Here is a 12,992-nt window from a genome sequence, read left to right on the forward strand (position 1 = left end):
GTGTGCGTGGGAGGGGCCAGCAGTGCAGTTACAATACAGTACTTGTTTTGCAATACATCCTTTTCTACAATTTCAAAACTTTGTAGCAGTGTCCTGGCTCCATGGGGCGGTCATTGGCAATGGAAGAACCCATAACATTTTTGTGAGAATATGGACAAAGGTACAAACACAGCTGGATTCTATATTCACAATTTCAATCTCACTGGCATCAGTCAAACAGTCCACAACCCACAGTTTGGCATTGGCAGAGTTCTACGCACAAGTCACTAATAGTTAGTATTACAGTGGACTCCCGCGGGGGGATAGTGATCGAGCTTGATGGCGAATAGCGAATTTCCATGAATAATTGACACTCTCGGAAAAATAATAGTCTGTATTAATAGTTGAAACAATAAATATGTCACAAACTGCTGTACCCTTACAAATACAGTAAACAGCTTACAGCTAAGCATGTGTATACACAATCTACAGTACCTGTATGTACATGTAAAAAATTCTGATGAGGAATTACTGTAGCGGTGCATTCTGGTGTTAAACGATGAACATTTGACTCCACAGCAAAGCGCAGTAGTTACATCGATGGTGTTGAATCCCCTGGGGCGGCCTGTACTGGTAGAAAACTCAGCTGATTCGCAGGCCCCTGGACCTGGATGGTGTTTACTGACCCCAAACTGCTGAATCCACACATTTGCCAACATGAACTGCCGGTCGTAGATAGGTTTAGCGATGTTCCGCTGATCAGTTTTTTTCCCGGACTTTTCTGGTTTTGGTGCAGCGTTTAGTACAAGTTTGGCAAAACTGTTGTGAGCCAAAGAAGTCACAGCAGACGTGAGCGCCGCCATCTTATCTATCCACTCCTGCTGACTGTCAATAACAAATCTAACACAGCTGCTGTTAGATTTGTGATTGGATGAGCAAGTGGGCTGGGAGCAGAGCGTGAGTGCGTGTGTTGTCTGAACTTATTCCTCGACACAAAACAAGCTTCTGCCTTCCGCCACAGAAGTTTGCTGGACCGGACAACACGTTTGATGTTTTTTTGGCGTGGTTACACCCGACCGTAACCGTTCGTTGTCTCAATTAAAGAAACGCTACAATCAGAGGTTGGTAAAGTAGCCAAAAATTTTACTCAAGTAAGAGTACTGTTACTTTAGAATAATGACTCAAGTAAAAGTAAGAAGTAGTCCTCCAAATAATTACTTGAGTAAGAAAGTAGTCGGTGAAAGTACTGAGTAATTAGTGAGTAACTTCTGATTTGTTTTTTTAAATTAGAGGATGAATCTCAAATAAAATTTTAAAAATAAAATAAAAATGTGGAAATTCAGATATTGCTGAACAATATCACTTAATCTAAAACATGAAATTTGTAAAAGACCGAATTAAGGCAAATTCAGCTCCAAGAATGGGTCTTATGCAATGTTTCCACTTGTTACACAGCACAATATGCCTACCAGGCAAATATTACAAAAACAGGAACAAGGCTGCAGTGGATATAAAAAGTATACACACCCCAGTTAAAATACCAGGTTTTTGTGTTGTAAAAGAATTATGAAAAAGATAAATCATTTTAAAAGTTTTTCCACCATTAAAGTGACCTAGAATTTGAACAACTAAACTGATTTCTTTTTGTATCTTTTTGAGAGGGGAGGTGAAAATAAACAACTAAAATAAACTGTGATTGACTTGGATGTGACGTTTAACTTGCTGCCCTCTTGCAAAAGAGGTGTTCTCTTTTAACTGATCTTTTACCTGGTTAAATAAAATATAAATAAAATAGATAAAAACAAATCTGGCTGCACAAGGATGTTCAATGTGAGTCCACACACACCTGCCAACATTTCCATTTTAAGTGGAAAAAACACCAACACATGCATAGGGGATTTACAGAAACATTTAAACATTAAAATGACTGAATGAAGAAGCTATTTGCTAACCAGACTTATTGATAAAGTCTGTGTGTGTGTGAGAGAGAGAGAAAAAGAGAGAGAGAGAGAGCTGTTAGATGCATGATTTACAGTTACGTGTGACCCTAAAATAGGAATAATGTTGCCATATGCACAGCCAAAACAACAGCAAAAACATCTGCAACTTATGCCAAGGTGTTTTCTCAAGTTAGAAGTGGGCTGAAATATCCACGTTTGAGCAGAGACAAAACTATGTTGCATGTTAAAGCTGTTGTTTTTCGTAGTCTGAAATGTAAACAAGAGTCGCACGCAGCTGTCACGACTCACTTTGATTGGCTCGCGAAGCCCAATAGAAGACTGTGTGTGGATATGTGATGTTCCTGTGTCGTTTGATTGGTGAACTTGAGTCAAACATCACTGTGGTAATCATGGTGGATTGGAGCAACGGCGCCCGATGCGGAAGTCGAAAACGAAAATCTAAAATTAGATCGCACATGCAATTATTGATAAATGAAAGTAGCGAGCGGCATGTAGATTGTAATTTAGTAAAAGTATCATTTCTTCTTAACATAAATACTTGAACAAAAGCAAAAAGTTTCCTTCATAAAAACTACTCTGACGAGTACAATTTTTCCAAAATCTTACTTGAATACATGTAACGGAGTAAATGTAGCACGTTACTACCCACCTCTGCCTACAATAAAATAAATATACATACTGTGTGTGTATACATATATATATATATATATATATATATACTAGATTTTTTTGCCATGAAAATTTTAAAAATATATATTTTCTGATAGCGGCACGGTGGACGACTGATTAGCACATCTTCCTAACAGTTCTGAGAACCAGGGTTCAAATCCGGCCTCGCCTGTGTGGAATTTGCATGTTCTCCCCATGCCTGCAAGGGTTTTCTCCTGGTACTCCGATTTCCTCCCACATTCCGAAAACATGCAAGGTAGGTTAACTGAAGACTCTAAATTACCCATAGGTGTGAAAGTGAGTGTGAATGATTATTTGTCTATATGTGCCTTGCAATTGGCTGGCAACCGTGGGTGTACCCCGCCTCTCGCCTAGTTGGCTGAGATAGGCACCAGCACGCCCGCAACCCTAGTGAGGACAAGTGGTATGGAAAATGGATGGATGGATGGATGGATGGATATTTTCTGACTTTACCTCATCACAGAAAATCACGAATAGGCAAGGTTTTCCACAAATAGAGGAATTTGTGAATGCAGAACTATGAATATGCGGTGGATAACTGTACAGTACATGGTCATTATAACATTGCTCAAATGAATCTAATATGGTGGCCCAAAATGTTAGCACAGCTCAGAGTGTGTGCGTGTTTTTTTAAATGTGCAATAGATTTAATTGAATCATTATGTACAGTTTGTTTTATTTTCCTCTATATTAGCACAGTGTTAATGTTCCAACTTAGCTAATGTTACAGTGGCTAACAATATTAAATACAACTTTTAGCAATAAAAAAAAAAATTGCCTCATTTTTGAAGAACATAATTTCAACTGTAATATTAGTCATTATGGTGGTACTTGGAGGGCCACATTTTCCTTTAGGTGGTACTCTGCGTAATAACGTTTGACAACCACGGGTGTGGCTTTTGTGCATGTACTTTTACTTTAGGGATAGACTACCAAAATGTTTTCTGTTTTGTTTTTTTAAGAAAATAATCTTCTCATCGGGGAAAGGCTGTCACTTCAAGATAGGCGTGTAGTTGTATTACATGGTTCCATTTATTGCTACTTGTCGAAAACTTCCAAGTGTCACCGTCCGGCGAGCGTCGACCGAGCGTTTCCGGAGAATCCCGACCAAATCCGAAGACTTCCTCCCACCATCCTCCCCTTCACGCCTAATGTTGCCGTACCTCCATCCCTCCCCCCGCATCAGAGGAGTAGAAACAACAAGCCGCCATTTTGTTTGTGCGGACTGGCCGTCCGAGCGGAGGAGATAACCGAGGGAAGGAGTGACTCCGGCGACCAGCGACAGCCGCTCTGAGAACCGCCGGCTGGCGAACAACCTGGTCAAATCCCGTCCGTGCTACAAAGAGCGAAGACGACGTCACCGGAAAACAGAAGGCGGCTGTGGCGAGGAAGCGGGAGTCGGTGATATACATAGATATATATACATGTATATATGAGAAGGAAATACTCCGAAAAAAATCCAAGGAAGGGGGTGTTTCGCGGAGCGGCGACGCGGAAGAGGGCTACATATCAGAACGTACGGGAAAAAAAGGTGCAAGATAAACATGAAAGATAATAATGCGTGCGTCGCGGAAGAAGGAAAGAGCCCACATAGACAATTATATAAATAAAGTGCTACTGGGCAGAAGGGAGAGGTGGAAAGGAAGACAGGTTTATAGATAGGAGAAATTGTCAGGATCAACGCGAAGGGGGGGCATTCTCCATCACAAAAGAGTCAACGAGGGTTTTTTTTTTTTTCAGCCCCAAGTATTGTGAGGGGGGGTGTCATTATTGTTGTGCCAATGTGAACCTTTTTGCTTCACAAATAGCCATAATTTCCTCAGCGAGCCACCGTCAATGTTTGTCACATTATCTCCGCGGCTCTGCTCCTGCTTCAGGTCTTTTTAAAAAAAATCTATTTTCCTCTTCTTGCGGACAGGCAAAGACACCATCAAGACCAATGAGTGGGAATATTGGTTTCTCCGGTCTTGCTTTCAAGCGTTTGAACGAGAGTTAAGTGAAGGGAGATGCTCATCCGGAGCACAAGATAAGTGATCGTCTGTAAAATCAAACAAGGCTAATTGGATCTATCTGACTGGCCGCTGATTGGCAATTAGCACCTCGGTTGCCCTCCAGAACTGTGCTAGCCACGAATAAAGTCTGCTTCAGAATCCCTTGCACCGTTTGTGATTTTTGCCAAGTTTCTCTGGTCTCGTTGCCTCGCCTGCATGCTGCAATAGGCACAATCGCGCCGACGGCTTGCAACCAGCAGATGTGCAATATGAGCCCGTTCTTGTGGACCCAGTGCCTTGCATGATCCTAACACCCAAGTGCACGGATCAATCTCACGTATGACCAGTTTAGTTTTCTCTGGACAGACCCTATTCTTAAACGTCCTTGTGCAGCATTGTCCAATTCCCCTTCCATCAAAGCAGCACTTAAACCCTTTCGCAACGCACCAGTTGATTGCCTTTTGGGATTTAGAAATCGGCAGCGATGTATGTCCAGCGGAGGGGAAATTGGCAACGCAACTGAGGATTCTCCCAGCGTTGCACGAGAAAAAGCATCGCCCGTTTATCGGGATTCCCGTTGGACTTCTTACCGGAGCGTTTCAGACCTGACCTACCGGATTTCTCCGCCGACTATGGCGGATAAGACTGAGCAAGCGACGGAGGACGGATCCTGGGACAATTGTTGTGTCGTAGCCGAGGAGGCTACATGAGGTTGTCAGCGGGCCGCACGGCGACTCCACCTTCCCACCTCCTTCTGTTCAAATCTGCGAAGAAACAAACTCTCCGCCAGGGGAGGGGGGCTGATCTCTGCATACAGGAATAAAACCGAGACGGAGAGCGGTGGAACACTTCGACGTAGCCGTCCTCTCCCCTCCCGTCCCCCAAGCGGTGGGGGGGCGATCAGAAGCAATTCGGATTAGAAGGCAAAAATAAGGGAAACACGTTTACCCTCTGTGGATCTAAAACTTTTTTTTCTCCCTTTTTGAATTTGTCAAAAATATGGCCGATAATGTCTTGGAGTCCGGCCCTTCTTCAGCCAAGAGGCCAAAGCTGTCCTCTCCAGCGCTCTCCGTGTCTGCAAGTGATGGAAACGGTATGTATATATTTCGGATCCATTTTGTTTACGAGGCGACATAATAACTTGGGAGTGTGCGTGTATTAGTTACTCGTGCAATCACTGCAGAGTTGCACGACACAAAAATAACGTTAACAACTTGTCCAGTGTGTTTCTTCGTCGTTTTGGGGTAAACGCGTGTTGTTAGAGAGCAAACCCGAAGTTGAGCTGACGGCACGATCAACTTTCTCCGAGTGATGTTTTGAAGCGTTAGCATCGACGCGCTAACCAAGCTAGCGACTATAAGATCCACCTCCAAACAATGGGAGAGTCGAGTCACTCTACTCGCCGTCAAAGTTCGCGTTCTGCTGCAAAGTGAACAAAATGGACGGACCTGACCGCACGTACGCTAAATATCAGATTCTCTTTAAAAAACGAGGACGAAAAAAAACCCAGTTTATAAAATATAGCTTTTGAGAGAAAGTGACGCTAGAAGAATGGGCGAGCTGACGATCTTAAAAAAAAAAAAAAAAAAAAAAAAACTACTGCAGCCACCGGCTCATCTGCACTCGTTAGCCGGCTAGCTAAACACATCAGCGTTGATTTGCTCAACCGTATCGATCACCACAACGACGCTTTCCCGTTGCAACAATCAGCGCTGTTTGTACTTGCGGGGGAGATTTGTGATCATACATTCAATGCACTCAACATTTTAGCTGATAAGATAGACTCGGGATTACCAGTGAACAATTGTCGTAAAGCAGCTAACCATTGTTCGATACTTGATTGAAGTTGTGCGAAGCGTCGAAATCCAACAGAACCAACAGAAAACATAGACAGTTTTTTTAAGACGGCACCGCGTTGTACAGAAATCATCGAGCACTTAAAAAATGGCCCCTTTTAGGTCTTAAGCCCAAGTGGTTTTCACTTTTGTTTTACCGACAATGCCCTTCTGCTTCTCCCTCCATTGTCTGCCAGCGCAGTGACAATGCTCCGCTGCTTCACAAATAATCGATCTCCACTTTTCTAAACCACTTGGAGTCCTCTCAATTTAATTGTGCATTGAGACATTTTATAATAAAACAATTCCACCGTTTGGTCATAGAGGTTGTAAACTTTATTCCTGTTTTGGCGCTTCCTGTTACCACAACAGAAGTATCATTTTAAAAAGGCGTGGACAATAATAGGAGAACACAAGTATTTCACAAATTCAGTCGGTAAGAATCAGATAAATTCCTACAACTTATTCTTTGAAATAAACTACGTTTTGCACCAAACTTTCCACTTGTCTCCCTGTAAATCACATCTCTTTAAATCTATGCTTTAAAATATCAACACTTGATACAGATTCAACAAAAGGAAAAATTACACCAATGAAGGGTTTGTGAATGTATATTATATATTTATTTTCTTGAGTCAGGGGTGTGAAATGTATAGTAGCCTTGTCATAGTATTACATACACAACATAATGGATGGCTAGTTTTGAAATCAGAAGTCAAGGAAAATAATTTAACTTGTTCAATTTACATGAGGAAAGGGGTTTGGTTGAAAAATAAATCTTGTCATAACGCTGCATGCAGTAATCAAAAGTGAAGACAATTTGCAATTTTGGTACACATTTTAGTCCAAATAAAATGATGTGGCGAGCTGGATCTTGCCCCTGGGTCTTTACTTTGAAACATGCTCATATTTCTATGGCTTTATTCCATGCTCTTATTTTGTGTAACAGTAGAGCCAATGCATGCATTTAAAAAATTTTTTGCCTGTGGCCTCTCACATATTCAGTTGTTTCATGAGCCATCATTAATGACATAAAATGTGCCAATAAACTGATGCTCAGAAATCACTGAATGCTAAGAGACAGTTACAGTCCAGATATTAAAAATAAAATGACTGAAAATAAGCTGTTTTCATTTGCGAGTCAGCTCCGTGAGACATGGGAAATCTCTGTAAGCTTTGAAACTGACAGGGTGGCTACATCTGTTTAATCACTGTCTTTATTTTACTGGCTGGTAAATTGTGACTTTGTTGCTTCTAGATTTTGGTTCACTCTTTGACCTTGAGCACGACCTCCCAGACGAGCTCATCAGCTCCTCAGACCTGGGGCTGACCAATGGAGGCGACATCAACCAACTCCATACCAGTCTCGGAGGGATTGGTATGGGAGGCCAGGATGCTGCTGCAAAACATAAACAGTTGTCTGAACTTTTGCGTACTGGGGCGCCCTCACAGCAGGTTGGCCCTGCTTCCAACACTACTGGACTAGGGGGTTCCATGGGCATATTGGGAGGTGTCAACATCTCCCCTGGTGCACCTCAAGGCATACCCCCCCAGGGCCAGCAGCAGCAACCCGGACTCATGCAGCAGGTTGGGATGGTTGGAGGGGTTGCATCACTGAATCGGGTAACTGCAATGATGGGTGGCCAGAGGGGCAGCAATGGACAGCAACAGCAAGGCATGATGGCGGGTCATGTGTTGAACGGCTCGTCAAGAATGGGTTATCCGGGCAGTGCAGGCATGGGTAACAACAGTAATCTTTTAGCTGAAACCCTACAGCAGCAGCAGGGTGGTCAGCAAATGGGTTCCGGTGGTCAGCCAGGTATACGACCACAGCAACCAGGAGCACTGAACAAGGTAAACACACTCTCAGTTGCTGAATCATGAATGCTGTTTACTCAAATGACTACCTTTTTATATGTCAAGTAAGGGATTGCTGCAAAAGAAAGCACTGAATAAATATCAAAATGGACAGCTTTTACTCTTTAGACCTGTAGTTCAGCAGGAAATTTTTTATATTTTGATGCCAAAAGCAATTTAGATCAGGGGGCTACAATACCTTTTGGTCGATAAATCATGAAGGGTTCCTAAGAAAAATGTAGTTCCACATTTAAGATGTTTGTCAAAGTAGACCTGTCATTGTTGTGAGTCTGTGGTACACCAGCGATGTGGTTTTGTTCGACTCTCTGATGTATTGCTATCCGCTGGTTAACCTCCATGCTTGTTAATCTCCCATACAATGCAACACATATCTGAAAATGAAAGTTGTGAGAAGGATGTTAACTGTTTGCATCTTTGTCAAAAGACGGGATTTTTTGCAGCAACCTAAATAATGTGTTTGATCTGATGGTCTAAATGCTGAAGAAACTCTCGTTCTCCCAAATGTCCTAATTGTACAGGTAATAGGATGTCTCCCGTTAAAAATGAGAATTAAGTTGTCCCAACAATGTCATACTTCACATTGTGCTTTGGCTCCATACCAGTCCCCGCTTTTCTCATCCTTCTAATATCTTTGTTTTCTCTTCACCTCCGACAGATGAATATGATTGCCAATATGGGCCCCTATGGTGGTCCCTATGGTCAGTCTGCTGGCCAGGGGCTGCCTGGAGCAGGGCTGAGCCCACAACTCCAGAATAAGGCCGGAATGGCCAACAATTTGCCCAGCCAGTTTAACATGGACAAGAAAGTGCCAGCGGGGCAAACCATTCCTGGAATGGTGAGACTTTTTTTTCTTAACAGATATTTTATTCACTACAGTAAAGCACCGTGGTTCCAGAAGTCAGAACTACGACCTAATGGCAGGTCCTGCGTTTCATTCTGGACTGCGGTCTTTCTGTGTGGAGTTTACCTATTCTACCGGTGCTAGTGTGGCTTTTTCTGTTTGATGAAGTGGATACTTTAAATTGTCCATATTTGTGAATATTAATGGTTGTCTGCCTTTATGTGTCAACTTTGACATTGACTATTGATCAGTGAGTGTTACCCCACCTCTCACTCAGAGTCAACTGGGGAAAGGATGCACACTACTCAAACTCTTAGACCGTTTGATTTGAGCTGAAAAGTGCATCATGAAGCAAGGTTGAATTTAATTACACTGTCAGGATCTGGTGAATGATTATATGCAGGTGGTGTGAGGGTGGATAGTGTGTGTGAGTACTGGTCTTCGTCCACCAGGTTTGTGGCTAGATACTTTATTGATCCCTTGAGAAATTTTGGAAGTCAACCATTCTTCGAAGATATGCTGTTTTAAGAATGTTTGACAGTAAGGCTGTATAAGGGGATTCATATGTACATTCATGTTACACTGTCCCTTTACACAATTTAAAGCATTTTAGCCCGACATAGAGTATAACTATAAGCCACTGTAATGTGGTTGAATGGGGACAGAGGTTTTTTAAAATTATTTATTTTACACCGTTGAACAGGGGTCAACAACATGGGGCCTGCGGCCACTACGGTGCGCCCGAGGACCACATGACTAGATCAAGGGCCTATTATAAAAATAGCCCAGAAGTGATGGGACATTCCTGGGAATGTTGTAGAAGTGAGCATTTGAAAATGTAAACACATGCACAAATTTATAGAAATAAAGTGTTGCATATTAATATTTATCTGGAGTCCAACCTTGTTAAATCAGAGCTTATAATTTTTGTGAGAAATCATGAACATGATCAGTGTCTTTATATCGATGAATATCAGTTATTATGAATAATAATGTATAATTAAAGGTAGTTTGAGCACATTTGTTAGTTCAGAAGTATATATCAAACTGGTAGTCCCTTCGAATTAATCAGTAGCTAAGAGGTTTCTCTGTTTCAAACTGGTTGGTGAACCCTGCCAAAAGACCTCCCGCTTCAGATTAAATGCATGTCACCTTCCTGTAGAATCAAGTGGGAACTGTGTGCTGGAGGTTTTTTTTCTTGAGATGAAGTAAATGCATTTAGTGTGATGAGGCTCGCTTTTGGGCAGAGGCCTTGTACTTCTTATTTAATGTCGCTCCATGCAAGCTTCTCGAGTTATCAGGGTAAACTTCTACTCCAATGAGAAGACAGCATCAGAGGCACTGGACCGGTAGCTTCCACCTCTTCCTCACTGCTATGCTCTGCCAAACCACTAGTGTGAAATATCAGGCACTTGTAATCTCCCCTTCTAAAAAATTTCAATAATCTAAAACTCCATGTTCTCTTGTCTCAAGACGCCTCAGCAGCAGCAGCCTCCAGGCATTGGCGGTGTATCAGTCGGTGGAGCAGCAGTGGGAGCGGCTCAGGTTGGACTCGGTGCTGTAGGGGCAGGTCCCTGCACAACGCCCCCTACAGCAGACCCGGAGAAGCGTAAGCTTATTCAACAGCAGCTGGTCCTTTTGCTCCACGCACATAAGTGCCAGCGAAGGGAGCAGGCTAACGGGGAAGTGAGACAGTGCAACCTGCCTCATTGTCGCACCATGAAGAACGTACTGAACCACATGACTCATTGCCAGGCTGGCAAGTCTTGCCAGGGTGAGTTTAGATAGGTGGATAGATGGCTAGATAAATACTTTATTAGTCCCGTTGGGGAAATTCAGGCAGCTCACAGTCAATGGACCCAAATAAATACATATGCATATACACATAATACTGAATACACCATAAGACAGCCAGCCAGTAATCAATCCTTGAGTTGAAATGTTAGATGTAAATAAATGTGCCCCAATCATGAGCCACTGCACCCAATTGAGGCATTCAACAGTCTAATTGATGTTGGGACAAAGGACCTCCTGATTACAGCCAATTGCTAGTTTTGTGTTGTTAAACTGATATCATCACTGAGTCCCCAGTTTTACTTACTGGTTGTAATTGTTTGAGTGTCTTGAAAGTTGAACAATCTCTTATCTTATATTGCATATCAGTTTATCAATACATTTAGCATTTTCATTTTTTTCCCCTGAATCATCACCCAGTTATAATTTTCCTTGAATTTCATTCTTTTCTTGAAACATGTCTCCGTTATTGTCTTTTTTTGTCCCAGTGGCGCATTGTGCCTCATCAAGACAAATCATCTCTCACTGGAAGAACTGCACGCGACATGACTGTCCTGTATGCCTGCCTTTGAAAAACGCTGGAGACAAAAGGAATCAGCAATGTGAGTTTTCCTCATGGTGTGAGCATGGATGGATGTGTATGTCTGTTTTTAAAATACAAGACAGACTTGGGGGGCCACTAGGTCAACCAAAATTCTTTTCTCATCAATCTTGTCCTCTTTATCTGTCGTCCCATCACCACAGCTCTGGTCAGCAGTGCAGGGCTGGGTTTGGTGAATTCTATAGGTTCAGGAGGACCAGGTGGACAGTCTAATACTCCAAACCTGAATCCGCCAAATCAGATTGACCCCAGCTCCATAGAGAGGGCCTACGCTGCTCTTGGTCTGACCTACCAGGGCAACCAGATGCAGCAACAGCCACCCCAGGCCAACATGCCAAACCAGGGGATGCAGGGGCAACCTGGGATGCGGAGTCTGAATGTCATGGGTTAGTTTGTCTGTCTTCTGTGAGCATTTTTCACATACAGTGTTACCTTGACTTGTCTTTTGAATTACGAGACGTTGCTTGGTCGATGTTTCTGCTTTATGTAGCAAGCCAAAATTAGTTACTAGCAAGTTTCTAGCGAGCTTCGGGTACGCCGCTGCTCAAGTAAAATGAAAAAAATGTGTAGAGCAATTAAGGTAGTGCCCTGGGATTTGGACAAGGAGAGCTACAGTCGTTGATGTGCTTTCAACCGTTAATTGAACAGGACAAACAGTCAGTATAATGCAAACATAATAAATACATGAAGATGGTACCAACTATAAGCTCAGTGTCAGTAATATTTGTTGTTTTTCGAAGAGCATAAATAATATACAATATGACTGAAAATTGTTATATTGTCTGTCTAAATATGTTGCGGCCTGCACCGTTTGAGTTGTAATAGCTGTTTCTTAAAACTTTATAACTAAGGCTACATTAATGCTAGTTTCGTAAGCCCGTCTATGGTGTTTTTCATATTGTGTTAAGCATTAAGCTAGCAGACGTTTGTTAGGAAAACTTATGTGGTTTGGTTAAATACCCAACGTAAATCTTTTTAAATTTAGTTTTACAGTAAACTTGAACTGGGAGTAACAAAGAGCTTCAAACAAGCACACAGCCTCTTTTGTGGGGGGTGGGGAGCATTGTTCACTGTCTGCCAAACTGCTGCTTGTTGTGAAGTTTGCAGCCACCATCTAGTGCTTGTATCGCAAACTTTTGCTTGCAAGTCAAAGTAAAAAATTGGCAAAGGGACAGTTTATCTAAAAAAAACAACAAAAAAAACTAGGTACTGCTGTATAGTACTGATTGAGTCCCTCAGGGCTTAACTAATTTAAAAGGCATATACGGAAAATGGATGGATGATATTCTGTAAATATCTCTACCCAGGAGGAAATTCAATAGGAGTGAATGGTGGCGTGCAGCCCCCTAACCATCAGGCGTCCCTGCTTCCAGATGCCATGTTGCAAAATACTTTAAATGCTCAGAGGTAGGACTGCCTGAT

The 12,992-nt window shown here is 42.4% G+C and overlaps 1 protein-coding gene across 8 annotated transcripts in view; it reads left to right on the forward strand.

The window, feature by feature from the left end:
• Positions 1-3,829: 3,829 nt before the first annotated feature.
• The window catches only part of ep300b (E1A binding protein p300 b), a 39,645-nt gene continuing 30,482 nt past the window's right edge, over positions 3,830-12,992 (forward strand). For 6 of the 8 annotated variants that reach the window (XM_061701612.1, XM_061701617.1, XM_061701618.1 and 3 more), the window contains exons 1-7: positions 3,830-5,714; positions 7,715-8,310; positions 8,990-9,169; positions 10,649-10,949; positions 11,458-11,571; positions 11,714-11,956; positions 12,878-12,977. In XM_061701612.1, coding sequence (XP_061557596.1) covers positions 5,621-5,714; positions 7,715-8,310; positions 8,990-9,169; positions 10,649-10,949; positions 11,458-11,571; positions 11,714-11,956; positions 12,878-12,977 — 1,628 coding nt within the window. In that variant the 5' untranslated portion in view covers positions 3,830-5,620. The remainder of the gene's footprint in view (positions 5,715-7,714; positions 8,311-8,989; positions 9,170-10,648; positions 10,950-11,457; positions 11,572-11,713; positions 11,957-12,877; positions 12,978-12,992) is intronic. The other 2 variants (XM_061701614.1, XM_061701615.1) reach the window with 2 other exon arrangements.

The sequence above is a fragment of the Phycodurus eques genome, chromosome 16, assembly GCF_024500275.1.
Source record: "Phycodurus eques isolate BA_2022a chromosome 16, UOR_Pequ_1.1, whole genome shotgun sequence".
Classification (NCBI taxonomy): domain Eukaryota; kingdom Metazoa; phylum Chordata; class Actinopteri; order Syngnathiformes; family Syngnathidae; genus Phycodurus; species Phycodurus eques.